The following is a 24864-nucleotide window of genomic DNA, read 5'->3' on the forward strand; positions in this document are numbered from 1 at the left end:
TCAGAGCAAGGTGCAACTAGTTACTGGCATTAAATAGCACCAGCCAGTTTGAAGGGTCATGTGTTTTTTAGGGGGGTGAGGATAGGATGAAAATGGGACACAGATAGAAGCTGGGAAAAATGGTTATAGAGCAATCAAAGGAGAAAAACAGAAGTCCTTGTTCTGTGCTGCCCATCAGAGGAAGTCACTGGTAAGAAAAGCTATTCCTTGGTCTTCAGACCAAGCTGCCTGGCATAATCTCTCAGGGAATTAATATTCCCTGGCATGTGCAGAGGGATTTAAAAGATAAACCGGGCAGTGAGAGAAGTGCCACAGGCTGCATAAGGACAGGAGAGTTCAGTGCAGCTCATGGCTCAGGAGACAGACGCTCTGCCGCAGACACTAGGACGGCGTGGGCTTTGCCAAAGAACGCCTGACCCTATAACCCAGGACCTGGGACTTCTCGGGTCAAAGGATTATCCCCAGGGCATCAGCAGTGGCAATGTCTGAAACCAAGTGAGCATGGGGAAACAGAGGCAAAGCCCCACCAGCTGATGGACTAGCTCAGCTTCCCAGCAAAAGAGCAGCAAAAAGGCTCAGCCCAACCCAATTATCTAACGAAGCTCAGACAGACCCATTGTGTGCTACTGGGCTAAATGAAACCTCACAGAGACACTGGTACTGTTTCTAGCCCAACCCAGCCCAGCAAACTCCCACAGAAGTCTTATAACTCATGTTACTAGCACATGTGCTACACCCTTCTCTTAGAGAGGCATTTAGTACCTCACCACAGCTGGGCCCACTGCCACATCCTTTCAGAAAGAGGCCCTGGAAATCCCTTCTCATGCTGAGCACCTGTATTGCTTTCCCTGCTCTGGGAGACTATCTATGAACCATCTCTGTGTAGGGACTTACAAAGCCTACCCTCCTCATCACACTATTAATAATACCCCTTGGCTTCCCAGACTGAGACAATACCCGGAGATTTTTCCTGCTGGAGGTGGCACAACTTGGTGAAACTTCAGCCCAGTGCACAAAGCCAGTATGAGCCCTATGCACTAATTAAGTCCCAACTAAGCCATATGTTCAGGGGTGCACCTTCAGACTCAGGCTACCCTTCCTCACCTGGGGTAGACTCATCAGTGGTTGAGTTAAGCAATATCCTATGCTTGGTTTCTCTGTTTGCCTGGGATAGCTTTTGAATGTTGCATGCACTCAGTTACAAAACGTCCGGGCGTGTTAAGGCATCCGTGAGCAGACTGCTATCTGCCTGGTGAAACCCAGAAAGGGGAAGTGGGGGCACACACATTTAGCAGACGCAGCAGCCCTAGAGCACCATGGTCATTGTCTGTACAAGAACCAGTTCATGGCTGCTATTACGAACTGGCTAGCAGACGGTGCCTGGCCTTGGGGGAGGAGTGGAAGAGACAAATGCCCTGGAAAGAGGGCAAGTCTGAGGGAGGGGATTGCAGAGAGTCCTGCACAAAGAGAGGGGTGGAGGACGTTAGAGACCTCTGGGACATGCAGCACACTCGACTTGCACAAATCAGAAAGCTCGTGCCCTTCTGGTTAGCACAGCCAAAGCCGTTGCTTTCCAGTTGGCTGAGTTTTAGTGAATGGGGTGGAAATGACCCATTTGGGCCTCAGTCCAGTTCTGCGTGGAAAGGCACCTTTCACCCTCACTGTGCAGCATCCCAGCGACAGGAACGAGCCTTTTGCTGGCTCTCTCGGAGCTGAAAGGTCTCCGCTTGCTGTTATCATGTTTACTACAGGAAGAGAAATGGCTTTGGGTTTACTGTGAACTATGCCTTATTTCTCAGAACAGCTCACAGTTTCACGTTTTCCAGTTTCTCTCAGCTGCTACCCATCCTCAGGTGACCATAACTGCTATCAATTCTAAATCCAAACAGTTCAGGGAAGGCATTTTGGAGGAACAAAACAAAACAAAAAAGGAAATTTGTGATAATTGCTACTTGAACCTCATGGAGCCATAGCACATTTTGGGGATGAACACATCGCCTTCACTATACAGGGCTTTGAAGGGATCACAGTCATCTACACCGGGTGTGAAATTGGAGACCGAGAGAAACGGAAGTGTTCTATTTCTGGCTCCCTTGGTGATTAGCAACGTGGCCCAGATATCACCATAACCAGGTTTTCAGAAAGTCACAGAGGTTTTGAGAACTTGCCCCTTTCTCTGTTCCCAAAAACTCACGCATGCAAATGGTAGCAGCAGGACTGTCACACCGACAGAGCTAATACACACTGCTGGATGACTGTGCCAGGTAACCTGCTCCCATGTTCCCCAGTCCACGTGGGGCATAGCACACACAGCTACGGTCTGAAGGCAGCCCGCAGGGTGTGGTATGCAGTTCTCGACCACAGTGTTACTGTTCTGCTGCCTGGAAATACCTTGCCCAATACATAGCCTCCGATTACATTTGCCTTTTCTATGGGTGCACCACATGGCTGGCTTCTAGTCAACTAAGCTGTGCAAGCTACTCTCCTCTGTTACCTTTTAGCTAGCGAGCTCCCTGTTTATAGCAGAAACTCTTGTAATTAGTCTCCACGTGCCTGACCTTGCGTTTTGTACTGCACCATTCATCCTGTTTTTATTACTCAGTCCCCAGGGTCATCTCATTTTCCCTGTATAATATTCCAATCTCCTTTGTATCGACCGTGCCTCCCGCTATTGGTTCCATGGTACATGTCTACTGCTCCAGCCAAGGTCACAAATGAAAATATTAAATCAGATAAGCCTCAACATCTGTCCAGGGGGAACTCAACATGTAACCTTCTTTCAGCCTGATAGTTGCCCACTCTGTAAAACCTAACATCATTCAAAACTCCCCTCTTCTCCTTCTTCATTAGTTACTATGTCCCATGCGGCTCTGCTACATCCTTTGCTCAACTAGAGATAGACTGCATTTATCGCATTTCCTTTTGCTAGAAAATCTGGTGCTTTTTCAAAGACCAACATCAGACTAATCTGTGACCTGGAGAAAACCCTGTGTTGCTTGCAGTGCTCATGGCACTTGCTGACTTAATTTCTCAGAACGGCTCACGATGTCTGCATAGTAAACTCACGTTGTCCTTTATCCTATTTTGCATTTACTTCAACGTCCTTAAATAGCCTTTCAAAACGGACTCTAAAGCCTTACTTACAACTGAGGTCAGTCTCACAGTGCTGCAGTTGCTTGGATCACCTCCCGCCCCACCCCGTTCCCTAATGTTACTTCAGTGTTTGCCATCCTCGTCCCTCCTTCTGTACTTTGAGGACTAACAACATTATGAAAATGGATGCATTCAAGAATTGAGGTCTGCTCATGGAGCTCCACTCAGGGCCTTACAAGCATTGCCATCACAGACTTGGAAATACACATGCACTGAAGCCACCCAGAAGAGAAGTGCGTAGTCTTTTATCAAACTCACCCATTTGTGTGTGTGTACAGCAGCGATGTTTTATGTAGTCTTCACAAATCCACACCCCATGCAACTCATTCAAACTCTTTTACCACAACAACCCAGGCAATCCATGCTAAAGGAAAAAAGAAAAAGAGAGAGAGAGAGAGAGAGAGAGGTAGGTAGGTAGCTGCGTTAGGCTGAAGTCAAGCAGAAGGAAGGATAGAAAACCAACATAAAAGCCACACACATTTGTACCTCCCCTTAGAAACCCCAAAGCACTTACGATATCAATGGTCCCCCAAAGCTGTGTTCTTTGTTAGTGATGTCATGCCATATTAACAGCTAAAAATGGGTTGCTTTAAGCATTACTGAATGGCTAAGAACAGATCACAAGAGTCAGTTGTTATGAACTGGGGTTCCCCATCCATTACCTTTTGCTGCCAGCACACGGCCATTTACTCCTTTGTGTTCCAATGCAAGGTGATTTTTTTTAAGCTTGCAAATGTTTCCTGTCCTTTTGTCATTTACTGATTGGTGCTTCTTTCGGTCAGACACTGGGGATATTTATTCCTGTTCAAGTGCACAGTCATTTTGCATAGACCCAAAAGAATTAGGGCTGGATGCAAAGGTATCTGGGCACTCAAATATGCAGGTGACACCTGGTTGCAGTTATAACAATCCAGCATCATGCACTGGCTAATATGAAGGATTCAATCCTCAGGTAACAGGGCTTGGGGCTGGGCATTTGAAGATTTGGCTTCTACTCCCAATTCTGGTACCGATAGCTTCTGGTACCATTACTGAAAAACCCCATCACCTCTCAGTGCTCCAGCCCCCAGCAGGTTAAAAGCATAGCGTTTGTGGCTGCTGGAGGGAGTAGAACAGCTAAAGCCAGAGGGAAGCTTTATCCCCTGCTTTTTCCTGGTGCGAGAAAGCAGGGCTTAACTCCCCCTCCTCCTTGGCAGATGTGGTGATGGATGGGGACATTTCACTACAACTTAATCACTGCAGTTGCTCCTGCTGCAAAATGAGGATAATGGTTCTCATCCACCTCTGTCAAATGCTTGGTAAATGAGTGCTATTAACACACCTGATGTTCTGCCAGCATGAGATGGGTCATTGCTATTTACTTACTGTTACAGCTGTTTGAGTGTCCCCGCTAAAGCCAGGGAGTTCATCAGTACAACAGCATCTCTCTGCAACTACATTTCTAGAGATGAAGTCACAAGTCCAAGAAAACAAGCTTCTCATCTCCTATGATCTAACACGGAAGCAGAAATGTGCATAAGCTATCCATTTTTAAATAATTATCAAGTGCTTTGGTTAACTATGTTAATTGAAGCAGAGGCACAATAAGGAGAACCATTTGAGTCCAAAGTAATTTAAGAAGAGCATGGAAAAACATTTGGTGGGCAGATTTTCTCACACGATTAAATACGACTAGTAAGTATTTCCTGTCCTTTTTGTGCTGATTAAGACAGAGAGATTAGTTTTACAAGGGCAGAAGGAATGAAAAGAGAAAGCGCTGGTATTGCTCATCAGCCCGACACAGAAGAGGAAACTGTGACACAAAGTAAGTGATTTTAAGAGCATGCAGTGAGGAGAGACACAACCGCGCGCACACAGGGGCTTCTACAGGTGAGGAGATGTTACTGCTCAGGACAGACACTCCTAATTTAACTCTCCTTCACCCAACTTTAAAGCTGGGGCAACTGAGCTCATTTATATCACGATAGGCTCATGCACATCTAACAGCGTAATACGCGGGGGACACTCCTAAGCGTAAGTTCCCTTTCCCCTTTTGAAGCTGCTCCAAGTGTATTTGTCCGTACGGCGAAAGCAGTGCTGCATGACTTCCTGCTCTGACCATGCTGTCTTGTGCCACAGACCTCAGCGCAGCTCAAGTCACTCAGCTGATGTCTGACAGGCAATGTTTGGAAATGCCGTTTTGAGCAAAGCCAGTGCATTGTTACAACACGGCCACGTCCCTCGGAGCCGGAGGCAGCAGCTGTGTCTTCATTTCTCTGCAGCGGACTTGGATGTCTTCTTGAAAGTCAAAGAGGCATAATGGACTTCGTCCTGGGGAAGCTGAGAACAGGAAGCGGGAGTGAGCCAGTGCCACCTTTGTGGCCGGACTTCCCACCCTTCAGTTTGCTCGCACCAAGCTCTCAAAGCAGCATAGCGTGAGCTGTCCCAGCCTGCCTGGGTTTCTGGGAAACAGTTATACCCAGGCTGCAGCAGACCAATGGATCCTAAGGTCCTGCGAGAGCCCCCAGCATTAGAGGCTTCAGGGGGATTAAGTCCATAAATGGACAAAAAATGAAGGAGCCAGCCTTATGGCTCAGTTTCCTGGTAACCTTCTCAGTTAGTGCTTGATTCGTGCATACAAACACGAGGGAAAATCTCCCTTGTATACTTTTATCCCAACATAACCAGGCAACCACATGCTGCTACGAAGAGAAGGGTTCATCTACAAGGAGTTGTAGAAGAGGAGGCCGAGACTCTAGGACAAGGGTCAGCAACCTACAGCCCACGGAGCAGCAGGCACGGGGCCTCGGCAGCAGTCACTGGTGCAGGGGAGACAAGTGGCAGCAGCGGCAGCACCCTCGAGTCCGCCTGTGCCTCCAACCCAGGCTGGGTCATTCTGCCGTATGGCCAGAAAGGGCTGCCTATCCCTGCTGTAGGGCATTGGAGGAACGTGGCCTTTAAATCCCTTGGGAGCAAGGCAAGGAATATCTGGCTTCCCAGTCGACAAATACCCTGCCAGTGCCGAGATGATGGGGTTGCTCCCTGGGTGAGGATAGAGGGGAAGGCCGATTGCTTTGCAGTGGAAAGCACTTGCTTTTAAAGGTGAAGGGGAATTGCGATCAAGTGTGAAATCTACCCACCTTTCACTTTTAGACACAATAAAGCATAGTCTACAACAGTTGAAATCTCAGCTTTAAATACCTGACAGACACCAAAGAAACAGGTCTGACCTTTTCCTGGGCATGTTCCACATCTGCCAGCTGCATGGACTGGGCAACATCCTTCTCTGGAGAAGCCTCTTGGAATCTCCTGCGAGCTATAAAGGAGACAAAGGGATGGAAACCATAGACAGGCCTGAGAAGTCCCAGCCCCCAGGTGACGGGGTCAGAGACATTCTGTGCCCAGGAAGGACTGAAGGGGGAGAGGAGCGTCACTAGGACTTGTAAGGCAGATCCTGCAGAGGATCTGTGCTGCAGCAAGTGGAGCCTCCTGCCCCAAGCCTTCTCTGCCCTTTTGTGCAGGTAATAGGAATAATGGGAAATGACTGGAGGACTATCAGCACGAGGGATACAGCCTCTCTCCTCACCAGGTTGTCAAGCCAAGTAACCCTCACCACCTCAACTGTGCCAGCTGGACTGGGAGGACATCACCGACACACTTAGGTGACTCTTTTCTGGGTGTGGGGCTGGAGGAAACATTTACCGTATTTTTCGGACCATAAGACGCACTTTTTCCCCCCCAAAAGTGGGGGGAAAACGAGGGTGCGTCTTATGGTCCGGAGGTGTGGTACCCCAGAACATTTGTTTGCGGTCCCACGCGCCCGCTTGCTGCCCGCTGCCCTTCCCATGCTGTGGATTGCTGTGTGTGTGGGGGAAGACCAGCCTCCTGGAGTCTCAATGTCCGTCAGTCAGTCAGGTCACATGATCGGCACAGCGCACGCCTCCCCTGCGCGTGTGTGTGTGACACTGACAGGCTGACAGGATTAGCACGTTGAGACAGGAGGCAGCCAGGTACGGTAGCAGGTAACGTCCCGGCCGGGACTGTGTGATGCAGCACGGTGCCCGGACCGGCAGGCAAGGAGCCCGTCGTGGCAGGAGAGACACACGTGGTCTCTCCTGCCATGCAAAGCCTTGCCTGTCAGGTTGGTTGGTAATTTGTTTTTCCTAACAGGGTTATAACCACTTGCCTACATAGAACGCTGGGGGCGGCCGTGGGGGAGGGGGTGTCAATCTGTCCTCTTGAAGCTGTAACATTAATATTTAAATATTCTTTGTGCCAGGGAGTTATCATAATTCTATAAATTTGTGGTTAGGGCAGTCACCTGGGAAAGAGATCTATAGGTTCTACTCTATATGTCAATGAATATTTAAGTGTTACACAAACTGGGTGCGTCTTATGGTCAGGTGCGTCTTATGGTCCGAAAAATACGGTAAGTAAGTGCCAGAGCTCTGCCCTGAAAAAAGATCCTATATAATCAAGTACCACATCTTATCCATACGGCATGGCACGGATTCCTCCAGAAGGATTCCTGAAAGACATAGATGCTGGACCCATAAGAAGAAACAGGCAGCTAAATGAAGTAGCTAAGCTGAGGGGTGGGTGCTTTGGAAATCCTGGCCCATGTATTTGAGTAGTGTCTAGTCGTGGCTGCCGTGGGAAACTTTTACCTTTTAACGTGCACAATTACCCCCGTTCTAGCTGAAATGGTGCACAGCCAAGTGGCAAAGAAAAAGTGACTGGTTAACCATGTAGCAGATACAACCTAAGCACAATTCTGAGAAAAGTAGCATTATTCTAACACTGAAAAAAAATCTTTTTAAAAGATAAAGGGCCTCCCTTGTAAGAGACACTCTACTAAGTGTCTATTGTAACTTTGTCATGTTGCATGACAACTCCATGGACAACTTGTGCCACCCACAACATTTAAATGCAGAGCACGAGAAGCTCTGTAACCTGCTCACCTGCATCATCACAAGCTTTGACAACCCCGAGTGCTGCCCTCGTTATTCCTCATTGTGTCACTTACATTTTTTTGTCCTTTGTCCGATGATCAAGCAGATGAATGTGAATATCAGAGAGGCTAACAAAGCACCAGCAAGAAAGGACAGCAACATGTAGAGTACCTCATGGCTGTTGAGGGACAGGAAATTGTGGGTCAGCATCTGATTTTTATAGTAACAATAGCTCAGATCCTGCCCCCTTCTGACGAATGCACGGTCCCGTGGGTGGCAAACTGGCTCCAAGGGCGCACCCAGAGGGCGGTGGTGGACGGGTCGATGTCGACCTGGGGGGGTGTGGGCAGCAGAGTCCCCCAGGGCTCGGTCCCTGGGCGGGTGCTGTTCAACATCCTCAGCAGCGACCTGGACGAGGGGGCGGAGAGCACCCTGTTCAAGTGCGCTGATGACACCGAGCTGTGGGGTAAAGCGACTGCACCGGCCGGCAGGGACTGCGTTGGAGAAGCGGGCGGATCTGAACAGGACACGGTTTAACAAGGACAAGTGCAGGGTGCTGCACCTGGGGAGAGGGAACCAGCATTACGGTTATAGGTTAGGGGCTGCCCCCCTCGGCAGCACAGAGGCAGAGAGGGATCTTGGAGTCAGGATTGACTCCAGGATGAATATGAGTCGCCAGTGCAACGGAGCAATAGGCAGAGCCAACCGCACCCTGTCCTGCATCAGCAGGGGCATCACCGACAGGTCCAGAGAGGTCTTGCTCCCCCTCCATACGGCGCTGGTCAGGCCACAGCTGGAGTCCTGTGTCCAGCTCTGGGGGCCACACTTCAAGAGGGACATGGGGAACCTGGAGAGGGGCCAGAGGAGGCCACTTGCATGGTCAGGGGCCTCCGTGGCCAGCCCTGTGAGGAGAGGCTGAAGGACCCAACTCTCTTCAGTCTCCGCAAGAGGAGACCGAGGGGGATCTTGTGGCTGCCTACACCCTTATCAGGGTTCAGCAGCAGGGACTTGGGGGAAGTCTGTTCCCCAGGGCCCCCCTTGGGGTCACTGGGAACAATGGCCACAAGCTGAGGGAGGACAGGTTTAGGTTGGATATTAGAAAGAACTACTTCATGGTAAGCGTAGCCAGAGCCTGGAATAGGCTTCCCAGAGAGGTGATGCTCTCACCATCCCTGGGGATCTTCAAGAGGAGCCTGGACAGGCACCTGGCTGGGGTCTTATGACCCCTGCCACCCCCAGTGCTCCTTCCTGCCCATGGCGGGGGGTCGGACTCGATGATCTGTCTAGGGCCCTCCCCGCTCAGTGATTCTATGATTCTCCATGCTGTCATGGCAGTAGTACTGCTCAGACCTCTCTCAACACCTCAAGGCTTTGGAATAAATTTAGACATCATTTAATTATTAAATCAACAACACATCATTTGAGAGGCAACCATTCCTGCAAATGCTATCTTTTGTTGGACCAACCGCAGGGTTGGGCTAGACATAGACTATCTTTCAAGTACCGCAGTATCCTTCTGCAAAGTACCTGAAGAAGAGTACCATGATGCCAAAAAAGCTTGCATGTGTCTAATTCAAACCTGCAGTTGGTCCAGTAACAGAGATCACCTGCATTAACTTTTGCCCCTCACAACTGGACAGACACAGCAACATCACTTCAAAACTCTTCATTTGAATCATTTAAAACCTTTGGGATTGGATACATGCAGCTACAGAAGTGCCAGAATTCTTCTTTTCTTTGGTGTCAGATCCTAACTTCCAAACTTATGAGCCACTGTCTGGTATCGTTGCTGAAAAGGTGAATTCCCCACTCTGGGAATTTGTAAAAAACGCAGCTTTCGATTAAGTGCTGGGCACCACATTCACACAGGTGGCTGACCAAGATGTTCATCTTGTGAAGTATTAAGAATCTGATAAAAATTTGTAGAACGATATGAGATGGGAAGGGTGACATTCGGATGCTCTTATCAACATTGACTGCTTTATCATTGCCTATTCAAGCTGCAATACAAACTGGTATAGTTATATGGAGAACAAGAAAGAGAGAACAGGATAAGCTACTTAATTCTCAGCAGTAGGAAAAGACTTGAGCTAGAAAAGAAGAGACTCAGACTTGATTTAATTCTATGGACTTCAGCAGAATTACATCTAGGCAGAACAGAAGAAAACAGCTTGGAAAAAAAAAAAGCCCAGAAGAAAACCAGGTTGTGTTTACTCATCAAAACCGTGTGCAGCTCCTATTGTTGGGACTGGAGCAGGTGCGCTAGTAGTCACGCTGGCTGGAGCAGGTGCGCTAGTAGTCGTGCTGTGCGGAGGCCTTGGTGGTGCTAGAAGCAGATGCAAAGAGGGTCAAAATGCATCATGTGTTTCTGTAAACCAAGTTACGTTTCACCAGCATTGTATTTTATCCTGCCACAAGCTCTGTGCCCCACTCGAAAGCTGTTTATATAGAGTGGCATGACAATGGACTTCAAAAGTATTTACATTCTCTGTATGAAGTGACAAGGATTGAACACTTGCAACTGAAAGCAGGGCTGGGATATTCTATGCTAGGAGAAACACAGAACCCCAGCGTTTTTGCCACATGGCAGCCTTGAAGAGTTGCACAATTAAAGTGTAGCCATATATTAACACCAGCTTTGATACAACCCTCCCAGTACAGCTCACAACAGAGCAAGAGGAAGTTACCTGAAGTTGGCTCACTTTTTGAACTCAAGCTTCCCATTGTCTTCAAAACACAAGGAGCAAGAAGCAAAACTAGAGAGAAAAGCAGGCAAATAAATTACTCTGAGATCCAATCCTGATTTCTGAAAGCTTTATTGATCACCTTTGTTAAGTTTGTTCCAACGGTCCTTAGCTGATTCCTGGAGATTTGATGTCTTCCAAGTGTTATAATGATACTACTATTGGAAGTTTGTGCTAGAAACTGAACATCTGGGTCTAGAGAAAGAGTCCCACGTTCTGGGAAAGCTTGGATCCATTCTGACTTGTTGGTTTTTTTAAGCTTTTCTTCCCAGGAGCTCAAAAAGTCAGAAGTGGGTTGAATCTCATGGCACATCTGTGACCTAAGAAAGTGTTACTAACCATATTGCTGTGCGAGAGGCGTATCAGACAGAAAGGTAAATATACAAGCAGTAAAGGCTGTAGGTCAGCAGCTGCCAGGAAGAGAACCATCCTACTTCCCTGCCCTAACTACCAGAGTTTACACAGCACCTGAGCACAGGCAATGAATAAAATAAACCTTAGTAATTGTTTCACTATTAAAAGGGAGAAATACCGACTTAAAAACTACTCTTCTGTCTGAAAATTTTGCACATACCCTTCTGTAGCAGCCATGACAATTAGAGCAGGTCAGAAAGTGTTCCTTGAAACAATTTTTCCATCAGAAAGTTAATTTTACAAAACTGATTTTCTGTCCACATTTGATATAAATGAAATGCTTATTTCACAGCCTTAATGAGGTGCAAAAAAGCTTAAAATGCAGGCAATTCTTGTAGTTAATGAGCACAGCTCACTAGTTCTCAGTAAGCTTCTAGCATCATTAAAGCTACACTAACAGTGCATCTCATTTTCCTCTACAATCGCTATAAAATATAGTCACTGGCTATTCCTTTAAAAAAAACAAACATACAAAAAATTTTCACTGGTAATTGAGAAATGAAATAGCAACATCTTACCTTGTACCCTAAAATTGTCGCCCACCCGAGTGGGAAAATGCTCCAGTGTTTTAACAACTACACACACACACACACAGTTGGTTTCTGTTCCTTGTTCTCAAGCAAATCAGTCTGTAATTACAGACACTTTACAACATCTACAACAGCAGTCAGCTTTTGGATTAGAGAGAACTTCGTGCTGAAGACAGGGAAGTTGTGCAATTGTAAAAATTAACATAGAGGAAGGTCGATTACAAAATAAGCACCCACTTTTAGGAACTTCCAAAATTAAAAATAATAATCACATTTTCAAGTAAGGCAATTGCCCAGGTTTCTCTTTGCAAGACTGAGTTCAGATTTTTTTTTAAGAGACCTGGAGAATGTTCTGGTTTTTCAAGCCCCATAAATCCAGATTTTAAAATTCAGTGTGCAAAAAAAATAAAGCAGGTCATAAGTTGGTCACAACTTTTAATTTTTAGCAACACAGGTGTATCAAAAACAAACCCATGCCAGAAAGCATGAAACATCTCAAAGTCTCATTGCTTAAATGGAAAGGAACTTATTCAACAAGCTACTTCCTATAGCCATTTGGATTAAGTGCATTGCTCAACTGTGATTTGTAAACATGGACAGAAATGCACTAAGTCTGAAAGAAAAAAAAAACCAAAACAAAAAACCTTTGAGGAAGTGGAAGGCCCTTTAAATAAGTTTCAGTAGAATTACTATCCCCTCCACAAATCCTTTTCCCTATTCCAGGATATGAAAGACACTTGCCTAATGTCTGCACCCTGTAATCCAATGGGCTGAAAAGCAAGCAAGGTAAATGTGGCCATCTAAACTTTTTAGCATTCAGTGGTAGTTTAAAATTTAAATTTTGTTGCTAGGTTTGGGATCTCAGCCCAACTGTAGGCTCACTGTATCCCAAGAAAATAATTTCTGTATTAAGTAAATTAGATTAGAGTTTTTGTTCAAGAAAAAAAGGCTAGTTTAGGCTGGAGACAGTTTTTTCCTGTATGGAACTGGATGTCTACAAGGGTAGTACAACTGTTACAGTGGATAGAGTGGACAGAATGAATGTAGCCATCTCATTTGCAAAATAGTTGTTACATAAAGTTATGTTCTCATACTTCCAGTTGAACTCAATCTGTAGACACAGGAACTATAAGCTAGCAGGGTAGCGAAGGGGGAAAAAAAAACACCCCAGAAACAGAGGTTGCAGGAAACAGTTGCACCTGCTTCAGACTGAAAAGGTTTCTTATGAGATTAGTCACTATTTTCCCCTTTGGCCTTTATTTTCGTAGACATTAAGGCTGAAAGGGACATTGTAAGATCATCAAGTTCAGCCCCCTGCCCAAGGGGCAGGAAGTCAGCAGGGGTCAGAGGATCCCAGAGAGATAAACGTCCAAGAAGTTCTCATAGGTGTCCAGCAGAGGAGCTTGCACCACCTCTGGGGGGTTTGTTCCAGGCCTTGGGGGCTCGGACAGTAAAGAAGTTTTTCCTTATGTCCAGCCTGAAATGATCTTGCAGGAGTTTGTGACCATTAGACCATGTCATCCCTTGGGGTGCTCTGGTAAACAGGCATTCCCCCAGATCCTGATGCACATCCTTTATGTACTTATAGGCTGCCACCAAGTCACCCGTGCAATAGTCTGCTGCCATACAAAGCAGACAGTTGAGATCATATTGTCTTTGATACAGACCTCTACCCCAAGCCACCCTCTTCAACTGTACTTACTCTGAACATTTCACTGATGAGCTACAAGTTGTGATCCTAGGATACTGTGCTCATACAACCACCAAAGAGAACATTTGACAGCAACGGATATGGAAGCCAAGACAGCAGCTGATTTTTAAGTCAGACAATAATATAGTAAGTGAAAGGTTGCATGTACTGGAGGAAACCTCTTTTACCCTTCTGGCACAACATTTAAATAGGAAGCACATCTACTCTTTCAGGAAGAGAGTAGCACAAAGAGTATGAAAACGATGCAATATCAATGATCATATCAGTATGAATGTATAAGTCAAAATGTATCGTCACAAACAGACCACACTAAGTTGACAGCAATCACCATGTAACTAGTCACATTGACAGAAGTTAAATTTTAATTAAGAATCAGAATTATAGCTTCCAACAGCAAGTCAGAGAAACCACCAACAATTCTGGAATCACTGCCGTTATACTGTTGCTTGTGCAGCCTTCGACAATGCCTTCAGGTCCAAGATGCACTTGGCAATACTTTCCTTGTGCTGCAAGACAACAAGAAACAGCTTTCAGAAGCCTTGAAACAGAATCTTAAGAAACACGTTTCAATGGGCAGCATACGCATCCTGCCATAATCATATTTCGTCCAATCACACAAAAATCAGCGTCCAACTAAGATGGTTTTGATTCACAGCTCACATTACAAAATCAGGACCATATAAACACAAGCAACGACCCAAGTTCAACTGCTGGCAAGCAATGGACAATTCAGAAGACAAGAAATCAACTGTTCTCACCTCCTGATGACTCCCCCAGAAAGACCAGCACAAAGAGATCCAGATTTATTTTTGGCCAACAATATCAAGCAGTTGACTCTGCTTCCTGATGCACACAGTACAGGTTCCCAACAACCAGAACCTGTAACTTTCTTCTAAATACCTGTTGAGGCGTGATGCTCTGAACAACATTTCTCTCTACCCAGCCGATCATGTGATCTTGTTCTTTACGACGCTTCAGATGTTGCATAGCAACTTGATAGTCTAACCGCTTCTTCACTTCATTATACACCATGAGCAATCTCTCTCGGTAGTTAATCTCCAGCAGCATGGCAACGTTATTCTAGTTAAAAAAAAGAAAAGAAAAATAAATTAAAAGGTCAGCTTTAAACAAAAGGAAAGAAGCTACTACAGCTATATCACTGTAGGAAAAAAAAACCCCCAATAAACAACAGCAAAAAGACTGATATGATAGTGACTGAGCATGTGATGTCCAGAAGAACTTGTCATAGTCTTTGGATTTGCTAAACCAATTTCAGCTGAATTACTGATGTGACAAATTCTAGTATTAGCCCTGCCTGTAACATACATTCTACAATGGTTTGCTGCTCGTTTTCTGTTTGAAACACTCCGCGCTCCTGTGATAAAGGCCACGAATATGGAGAAAGATAAAACTTTAGGCAACCCACCCGCTTGGCATCAAAGATGTAACTGCGGACAGCAACCCTCTCTTGCTCTTTCTTTTCTTGTTGAATTGCTGTTTCCAAAGCTTTGATTGAATCATTTTTTACAGTTGATACTTTAGCAAGTTTCTCCTGCATGTAGAAATAAGAAATTATTTTAAGAGGTGAAATGTATGAGGGGGAAATTTCAGTCATAACCCTGACATTAACAACACTTTGTTATGAAAAATTTCAGAGCTGTTTCAATAAATGATCGGTGTCAGGTTTTAAAGGAATCCCAAACAGAAGAACAAAAACTGGCTTCACAACTTAAGCTGGTTTAAGCTTGTTAGAGAAACCAGGCCCAACTATGGCAGTCTCAGATACAGTTCTTTTTTCATATGTGCGGCTATTCTGCTACAAAACCTAACGCAGATGCAGCTGTACCAACTTAAACTTGCTCCCGCAGGAACTGTGCCCATGCTAAGACTTGGGGGGGGGGGGCTATATGCATTTATATTACATTTAGGTAAGCAATAAGCATGCATTAAGCAGAAAATATTCCCTATTAACTAGTGCCAGGGAATGATATTAAACAGCCTGGGAAACCGAGTAGCTCCAGTCGTTATCAGGGTTCCCAATAGTTTTCCCAATGCAACTAATCATCTGAAATGTGTAAGTCTGCAAGTCAATGGGAAATGTTTATGAGACTTACGCACCAAGGATATAAGTCACTTTTGAAAACACATTAAGTCCTGCTTCAAGAAGTTTTATCTATTGACTTGCAAGCCAAAGCTTACATACATGGATCTCTCCACAATATCTATCACATGTAAAAACCTCAATAGTACAATTCTAAATTGTAATGTGTGTATTTCACTGCTATACAAAAAAGATACCTGGTAAACATGCGTAAGACTTCAGCTCATTTCTGTTATCCACCAAGGTCCGAAATTATGGTTCCGATGTGAGTTCTCTCTCTCTCCCCCCTTAACCCCTCCAAGGCTCAAAGATAGCAGTTGAAATTTAAGTAGTCTCAAGTTGTCAAGTCACCAGGGAAATTTTACAGAAAACTTGTTAATGCCGTTAGATTAAATAATTCTTCTGATAAAATGCAGCTAGCACAACTGACCCGGTCATAAAGTGCCACGTACATTTTCAGGAGAAAGAACCACCAACATTAGAAACAAAGGTCAACAGCATTTAAAAGGAACTGCAAGTATTTAAAAACAAGATTACTCTGGGTAGCTTTTTCACAGCCAAGGACGGCGGCCATTAGTTCTGGAAATATTTTGCACCAAGTGTCAGCATAAAGTTAAATTATATAGTCTCGTCTGGAATTACCTCATTGATTTTTTCAGCAAAAGCTGCTACATCGGGCCCAAATCGTTTCACTGCATAGATTACAAGCGACAAAAAGACCACAGCAGAGACTGTTTCATTGTTAAAGACATAGATCTCCTTGGAGACCAAGTACAAAGTCAGCCCAGTCCCCAACATGTATGGTCCTAGAGAAGAGATAGAAAAATACAAGCCCATTTTATTTAAACGATAACAACAATAACAACAACAACTTTTGGGGGTTTCTTTTTATCGTATTACTACTACACAAGAACACTGTGTGATTTGCCAGTTCAAAACAACTGAGACTCTAAAGCTGGGGGCTCAACTTGTGGCTCGCAGGGAGTCAGGAAATGTGGTGACTTAATAAAACTTGATTAAGTCTTCTAACAAACCCCAGGCCCAGGCAGCACAAGGCTATTTAGGGGCTCTCAGCATCTCAGAAAGCCTACCATGCAGGACAAAGCTCGTAACTCACACAATAGACCAAGGGCCTCATCTTTTCAGTGCTCAAAGCGGGCCCCGCACCCACGCTGTACAGAAGCATTACCGGTAACTCCCGTTTTCGGGTAGAGGAACTGGAAAAACTCCTCGGGGATAAATCCATGGCGCACAGCGCCTCCTCTCTCCGGAAGCGGAGGCAGGGGGGCCAGGCACGGCTGGCCGCCATGGAAGCTCCTCGCCGCGCACAACGCGCTGTAAGGAACCGAGAAGGACCGTCAGAGAACCCCATTTCGGGACGGGACAAGCAGGGGGCTGCCGCTAGGAGAGTCCCCCGCCCCGCCCCTTACCCGGCCGACAGGGACGGAGACAGGTTTCTCAGCACCCCGGGAGCTGCGAAGAGAAGAGCAGAGCGTATCAGCGAAACGCACAGACACACACCCACCCACCTCGAGGAAGGGGGCGGAGCAGGGCAATCCCCCCAGGCTCACCGGCGCGCAGGGCCAGGCGGGACAGCATCTTCTCTGCGTCCCCGCGACCCCCGGCAACAAGATGGCGGCGCCCGTCAGCTGGGCTGTCTCGCGAGACACCTTTACCCACTTTCTCACGCGAGATGACTGCTAAGCGCCGTCCCTGTCAGCGCGCGGCGAGGAGAGTCTCGCGAGATGAGTGTGTGTGGGAGGGCCGTCTCATTTCTCCCCCGCCTCCTGAGCGAGTCTCGCGACAGGAAGCAACATTGACACGAGAAGAAAACAGTCTCGCGAAAGGCATGGGAAAGCAGAGAGTCTCGCGAGAGGAGGCAAGGGAGAAGCAGCGGGAGAGCAGTCTCGCGAGAAGCATAAGAAGGTCCGTTTGCAAGACTCTCGCGAGAGGAAACTAAAGAGTTTGGGGGAGGGGAAAAGGAGGGCAGTATCGCGGGAAGTACCCGAAAAACACTATGTCCTCGTCAAAAATTCTCGCGAGAAAAGACCTCGGCGGCGGTCTCGCGAAAGCAGGGGGCGGGTCGAGGGCCTGGAGGGGGGCGGGGTCTCTGGTTCGTGCCGCACGTGGGGCCGCGCCGTGTCTCGCCGCCGGAGCGATGCAGGACCAGGCGCCAGCGGGTGCGGGAGGAGGAGGCCGCGGCCCGCCCGCGCCCGAGTGGAGCATCCCGCCCAATGCGCCGGCCTGCATGGAGCGACACCTGGAGGGCGCGCACTACCGCGCAGGTGGGGGGGGGGGGGTGTGGTCGGGCGGGCGGGCTGGCAGGGGGATGCGGGGCCGAGGCGCCCTCACGATGGGGCCGAGGCGTTGCCACTTCCACGCTTCTCTATTGTAGACGGCACCCTTCTCCTCGGCGCCTCCAGCTTGAACGCGCGCTGCTGGGTAGGCTCCATTTGGGTGTTCAAGGACCCAACGAGGGCCCCGAATGAAGGGTTTTGCTCCGCCGGAGTCCAGACGGAAGCGGGCATCGCCGATCTCCAGTGGGTGGCCGATAAAGGCATACTGGTGGCCTCCGATTCGGGTAAGCGAAGCTTTTGGCAGTGCTCTGGGGTGGCACGTCGACCTAATTGGGGGTGCAAGGGGCTGCGTCTTGACAGCCGCCGCAGGGGAGCAGATGGCCTGGAGGAGATGCGCGAGAACGTGCAGGCGTTCAAAATGTCACGAGAAGTTGTCACAAAGAAGCTATGTAGAGGCTGACAATCCTTAATTGTTTGTGCATAGTCCTGGGTTGGGTGTTTGTGGTTCCTGGTCGCTTGCAGACAAAGCCTTTGGTGTAGGCTTAGTGCTCCAGATGTCGGATTATATGTCCAAGAGCTTCCAAGTGAGTTCTGGGGCATTTTTTCCATTGGTAAGACGGGAAAGGTCTCGTTATCTTAGTAGCGGGATAATTTGGAGTAGCTCATTGAGAGTTTGCTTTGATGTCCGTCACTAAGCTGTTGCAGTCGTTAATGGTTCGGTTGCATGTACAGGCAGTCCTCGACTTACAAGGTTTCGAGTTACAATGTTTTATGCGTACAGCGTTCATGAAATGACACCCTGTTTCAACTTTCTGACGTCAGTTTTGACTTTACAAGGCTTGATCTGATCCAATGCCATGCCAGCGAATAGGTTTGCTGCGTCACCCGTTTCTCTGGAGAACATCTGTCCAAACTTCCTTAGACACGTCTCGAGAAGAACCTGCATCCAGGCCTCCTGAGAAGACTCCAGCCAAGAACCCTTCAAAAAAGTCCAGCATAGTCACCTCAAAGAAGTCCTTCCAAATCAATATGATTGCTATTTACAGTATAAATACATTCACGTACCTGTATTACTTCTCTATAATTGATTGAGTACAAAATTCTGGGATATTTTTGGTGAAAATAGGGTATTGGGCCTTGGTTCAGGAACCAATCCCCCATTTAAAACGTTTTCTTATGAGAAAATTGGTTCTGAGTTGCAACGTTTCGACTTATGACACAACTGGTTCCTGAAAACCATGTCTTAAGTCCGAAGACTACCTGAATTAGCAGTACCATATTGCTGGAACCAGGCAAGATGTTGTTACTAATACAGTTAGGATGGATTGTTTTGTTGCGTTGAATTGTTACTCGTTTCTGGGATGGAGGTGATTTCCGCTGGGGTTGCATCTGGTTGGGTGCTGGGACCTTCAGAGCAAATGGGGCTCCTCATCAGACAACATCTCTGCCTGTTTGGGTTCTTTTTGTGTGTGCTAGGTATCGACTAATGCCTGTTAATAAAATGGGCGAATTTTCTCTTTTCCTGCAGGCGCTGTGGAACTCTGGGAGCTGGACGAGAATGAAACGCTCATTGTGAACAAGTTCTGTAAATATGAGCATGACGACATTGTGACAACATTGAGCATTCTGGATAATGGCACTCAGGCTGTTAGTGGCAGCAAAGACTTCTGGTGAGTGTCATTTGTTTCTCATCTGGTATTTTAAGTGAATCTGCTAGTGCTCTTTCTAACTGCTGCATTTGATTCATAGCGTGAAGGTGTGGGACATCCCACAGCAAACATCACTACACTCCTACAGAGGTAAGCGTCAAGCTGATATGTTCATTTTGCTTCCACTCTGCCAGGGGTGGGGGGCGCTGCTTTGGGTTTTGGGTTCAAGTGAAGTTGTTCCTCACACGATAAATTGCACTACGCTTCAGATGTGAGGTCTCACTGGAGACGACACTGGTTTATGGCCCAAAATTACTTACTTTGGATGTCTTGCCTCTGTAAGCCCTTGGCTGAGCACTGTATCCAGGTTTGATCCATGCTGCCAGCTTTTCAACCTCTTTACCTTTCACTTTCTTCCTTTAAATAGCTCATTCTAGTTCAGTGACATGTGTGGCTTCCTGTCCTGGTAAGGATACTGTGTTCCTGTCCTGTGCTGAGGTAAGCCTTATTTGGTGTCTGAGTCTAGCTGGTATAAACTACTTTGAACGTGTATTCGACAGTTAAAAAAGTCAGGTACATTTTTGAAAAGTAGCCAACCGCAAGATTTTTGTACCTTGTTGCGGTACAGTGTGTGCACTGAGTTGGTGTCTTGATATGTCTGTGGTGGAGGGAATTCCATGACGTGAATTGGGAAGGAAAAAACTATCCTTGTGATTAATGCAAACTGTTCTGTTTACAGTTACAGCACTGGCTTCCCACTTGGGTAACATTAAGTCATTTCACCTCCATTTTTAGAGGTGTCAAATGGAGATAAAGCTCAGAAAGGTGCAACAGAAAGAGCTGTCGTAAGACATGATTTGTGGATGTTTTTAAAGCTCTTTTTGATCCCCAGTGGACATGCTGTTTCCAAAAATAAACTCTAGTTCTTACACTTCTCAAACTGGAAGCTGCTATTTGGTGGATTCTGCATTTTTTGAGAGTTTTTGTGCGTGCATGAGGTAGATGGGAATTTCTCTTGCCGCTTCACAGAAAAGGAATGAGGGCTCAGAGTTTGTGTTTTACCTGAGCCCTTGGAGAGTCATTGCCAAGCACAGACTAGAGCTCTGAAGTCCCAGGGTTGAGCTTTAATCATTGACATCTGAGGTTGCCAAATTCATAAAACATTTTCTTTTTCACTAATTTTGCTTTTGTAGGATCACAGGATTTTACTCTGGGATACCAGATGCCCCAAGCCAGCTACTCGAATTGGTATGTCTCTATGCTTGTATGGTACTTAACCTTTTCTGCCAGTCTTCAAGTGGGTAGGGAGTGGGGGCGGATAAATCTGTTAGGTGACATTAATATTTTGTTGATGTACCACATAGCACTTAGGTTAGACAGTTGGGTTGGTACAGTCATTTTAAATAATTAATCTTAGCCAGTCAGCAAATGAGGGAACTTCAGTAGTGTTGAGATAGCTCTGAGCTCACCATTCTCTTCCCACTCACCCCATTTTCCTTGCTTACAGTTTGCAGTGCCTCTACTTACCTACCTACCTCAGTCATGTGGCATCCACAGCAAAGTGACACTTTCGTTTTGGGTAAGAAACAGTGTTACTGTTAACATTCCTGCCATGTAGACTACTTCCCAATCACAGGCTTTGTTTTTGGCACTCTGTTTCTTTTCTGATGGCTGTTCTCCCACACTCTTTCAAAGGAGATGAAAACGGGACAGTTGCTCTGGTAGACACAAAGAACCCAGATTCTGCTCTCAACTCTGCTGTGCACTCCCAAACTGTTACTGGGTTTGCATTTTCTACACACAGGTAATTTTTGTGTCCTTATAAAAAATGTAGACTGTATAAGGTCATTTAGATGCTGGTAGATGCAGTCTGTTGCCTCTCAGAGTACCCTTGCTCCCAGTTTCTTATGGAGCTTTAATGGTCTCTGATGGAACAAAATAGGACATTCAGAGTAGCCAGTTAAAGCCAAGTTTTTCTTCTCCAGTCACAATGCTATTAAACACGCTTTATTTTTCACAGAACATAGTGTTCCCAGTGCCATGAACATGCGTTTCACCTTAGAAGTGTTCATCCAGTTTTTAAATTCTGGCATGAGAGCTACTTGCGAGAGTTGTTCATACAGCACAGCACCGTAGAAGGGCTATTGCTGTGTTCTGTACTGGGAGGTGCTGTCGCTGATGGCGATGCATGGACTCCTTTGAATTCCCTCGTCCCTGTTTTCCTTCCTCACTTCTGTGAATCAACAATATTCTCTGGTAGTGGTGATGAAAATATCCTACTGTAACGTGTTTCATTGCAGCTGTTGTTTGCTTCATTAAAACGCTTGCATTTTGTAATGCTTACTTCCGGGCTTTCAGGTATAAGGCAGCCTTAACTGGAGTCTTTTTTCACTCTGCAGTTCCCCTCTTCTGGCATCAATTAGTGAAGATTGCTCAGTAGCTGTTCTTGACTCTGACCTTTCAGAAGTGTAAGTGTTGGTGGTTTTGAGCCTTGCTAATTTAAATGAAATTATTGTTAATCATTTACATACAGTAGAAAGGAAAAAAGCCTGCAGAAATCTGGGAAATCCTGCCTGGGGGGAGGCAGGTTAATATGTTCTGTTACTAAGGTCTTGCATAAGTGCAAGTGGCTGGGGCTAGTAATAAGTGAAGGAAGGAAATGGAAACCAAGTGCATTGTAGTTACCACCTCCCCTTCTTCCTCTCTTTTTTTTTATTTTTTTTATTTTTTTTTAAATGGCATGTCTGTTGTTTGGGTGAGAGGGAGATAATGGAAAAGTTCATAATGTCTTGGTGATTTGATTCCTGCTGAATTGAGCCTTGGTTATGTCCATGCTGGGATTTCAGGCAATTATTTTTATTTCGGTACTAATAGTGCAGCTGAGGAGTTCCCAGTGTGAAGTAGAAAGTATTGCTGCTGTGAAAGCTTCTTCACCCAGTTAAATGTCTCCTGTCTTTTCTAGGTTCAGAAATCGTTCTCATCGAGATTTTGTGAAAGGTTTATCCTGGTCTCCAGTGAACAACGCCTCGCTCACAACGGTGGGATGGGACCATCAGGTGTTGCATCACGTGGTTCCAATGCAGAGTGGCAAAAATCCTGAAAGCAACAGTATAAAAGAATAGTTTCATAAACTTGACAGGTCCAGATTCATCCCTGGTGTAGCTCCAACTGTAGTTGGAGCTGGCTTGTGCAGCCAGGGATGGGCATGGCCCATACGGTCTCAGAGCTTGTGACCAAGGAGAAAGTTCCTGTAGCAGTTGTGCTGTAGGCATGAGCTAATTACAAACCAGCCCCCTTGACAGAGTTTGGAGTCACCTTGGGACAACGCTGTTACGTGATGTACAAAAAGTTTCTGTTACCAGGTACAGAGGAATTGCAGGGAAACTGATAATTAGGTAAAAGGAAATAAAACCGTAATGGATTTGATTTCTTTTTTTCTTTTTCCTTCTTCCCACTTCAAATCACTTCCTGAAGTAACAGAATGACCTTTTGTGGAAAGTCTTGCAGTAACATCTTGGTACAAGGGCCTTGCCTGAGCAGGAATTACTGTAATAATTGGATTACAAGCACATGGTACGTTAATCCTGTCAAATGAACAGGACTCCTTGCTTTAGTATTTATAGCATAGAAAGGCTTTACTGTTCCTGTCCGTAACGCAACCTGTAATGTTCGCTCTGTACGAGTGTCTGAGTCCTGTTAATAGGTTGAGTGGGGAGCGTATCTGCAAGTCACTGGATATTACTAGACATGCTCAGATACTTGGTGTTGAAGAGGATGGAGCTCTGTTGCTGTACAGGCAGCAGGCCTTGTGCAGCCCAGATCCTTTTACAGTGCAGCCTCTGAAAGGCTTTGTTGTGGCGTATTGCATAGTGACATTGTATGGTAGTCTTATTAGATCAAACATGAAGGCACCGGCGGTTCACTTGGCTGCCTTATAGTCCACATTAAGTGGAAACCTGAAAGGCAAGATCCAACCAATGGGCAAAGTTTCAGCAGCCCTGCTTTACTGATACTGAAACAAGGGTAAAACAAGGTAAAAACCTATGAGAGGTTTCTTATTAGATCTGTAAATTGGATTGAAGATTATGAATTCCCAAATTATTTATTCCTCTTATGGAATCTGCTGTGTAATTAGATTCAGCCGGGTGATATAATATGTTTAATAATCCAGATGTTAAATGGCTTTAATTATTCTGTATCTTGTGCTTGAGGCAGAAGAAAAAACATGCCCCCCAGCTTCTGCAAATTACCTCTGTTTCATCCTTTGTTTTTTTTTCCTTTTAACTTATTACACACTTTTAAAAAACTCAGCTGTTTCCCTGAAGCATTTGAAAAACTCAGCATCACATGTCTTACTGCAGTTACATGCTTGCTTTTTCCTCACCTCTTCCCCCATATACAAGCAGGTCATCCTTTATGAATCAAATAGAAAGTACTGGACTGGAAGCCATGTCCCTTTTTTTAGTGTGTGTTATGCCATTTCATATAAGACACCTGAACAAACCAAAAGCATTTATATTATTCCACATTTTCATCTCCGTTACAGCTTACACCCTCGCAGACCAAGGTGTACAATGCCCATCATATAACTCGGACAGATCCATATTCTGACTTACATTTTTCAGTTATTCATGTTATGCTAAGTTTACTCGTAAAATGTTTCACAGAACAAATACGCTGATCTGTGAAGTCAGTACGTTATGTTTCAAAGGGAGACCATTTTCAAAGCTGACACTTTCAAAGAGCTGTTCAGTTAAGCAAAATGAAAAGGAAAAGCTTTGTGCTTCTTGCCTGTTATGGACCTCTGATACTGTGTTGAGAACTGAAGCAGATCGTGTGCTGTTTACATGGAAAGTGTTGGGATAGCTGGAAAATAGCATTTTTAAATAAATCATACTTTTCATTTCTACATGGTTGTAGATTGCCTCCTGCTCTTCAGTGGATGTACATTATTCACCTCCCATTAGCTCCAAAGGGCACTCCTGTCCCATGTGACGTGCGCTATGTTTGTCTTGTCCTAAATGTGAATTGTGTGACCAGGTGCCCTATCATCTGGACAAGGGAGAAGAGATTGATGTCATATATCTTGACTTCAAAAAAGCTTTTGATCTGGTATCCCATGATCACCTCTTGGCCAAACTGGCCAGTTGTGGCCTTGGCTCCACCACAATCCGCTGCCTGGGAAATTGGCTCCGTGGTCGGACCCAGAGGGTTGCGATTGATGGCAGTCACTCATTGTGGTGCCCTGTGACCAGTGGGGTCCCCCAAGGCTCTGTCCTGGGACCCATCCTGTTCAACATCTTCATTAGCAATGTGGACATTGAAGTCAGGAGC

General features: G+C 45.9%; 3 protein-coding genes across 3 annotated transcripts; 1 reads left to right on the plus strand and 2 right to left on the minus strand.

The window, feature by feature from the left end:
* Positions 1–2091: 2091 nt before the first annotated feature.
* On the minus strand, positions 2092–13683 carry C13H1orf162 (chromosome 13 C1orf162 homolog). The gene is made up of 5 exons (XM_090025304.1): positions 10772–13683; positions 10299–10410; positions 8159–8262; positions 6363–6448; positions 2092–5472 (listed from the first exon to the last, which is right to left on the minus strand). The coding sequence occupies exons 1-5, from the start codon at positions 10806–10808 to the stop codon at positions 5401–5403; spliced, it is 411 nt and encodes a 136-aa protein (XP_089881430.1). The 5' UTR covers positions 10809–13683; the 3' UTR covers positions 2092–5400.
* A 144-nt stretch (positions 13684–13827) lies between these two features.
* On the minus strand, positions 13828–17302 carry ATP5PB (ATP synthase peripheral stalk-membrane subunit b). Its single transcript, XM_090025303.1, has 7 exons — positions 17156–17302; positions 17015–17057; positions 16774–16919; positions 16227–16390; positions 14910–15035; positions 14384–14563; positions 13828–13989 (listed from the first exon to the last, which is right to left on the minus strand). Exons 1-7 carry the CDS (start codon positions 17181–17183, stop codon positions 13918–13920), a joined length of 759 nt encoding a protein of 252 aa, XP_089881429.1. The 5' UTR covers positions 17184–17302; the 3' UTR covers positions 13828–13917.
* Positions 17303–17664: 362 nt separating this feature from the next.
* Positions 17665–22956, plus strand: WDR77 (WD repeat domain 77). The gene is made up of 10 exons (XM_090025302.1): positions 17665–17869; positions 17980–18165; positions 19410–19551; positions 19631–19680; positions 19958–20028; positions 20724–20778; positions 21038–21109; positions 21226–21334; positions 21930–21998; positions 22493–22956. The coding sequence occupies exons 1-10, from the start codon at positions 17743–17745 to the stop codon at positions 22650–22652; spliced, it is 1041 nt and encodes a 346-aa protein (XP_089881428.1). The 5' UTR covers positions 17665–17742; the 3' UTR covers positions 22653–22956.
* Positions 22957–24864: the final 1908 nt, after the last annotated feature.

This window comes from Crocodylus siamensis, chromosome 13, assembly GCF_052110815.1.
Source record: "Crocodylus siamensis isolate JL-2025a chromosome 13, ASM5211081v1, whole genome shotgun sequence".
Lineage (NCBI taxonomy): Eukaryota > Metazoa > Chordata > Crocodylia > Crocodylidae > Crocodylus > Crocodylus siamensis.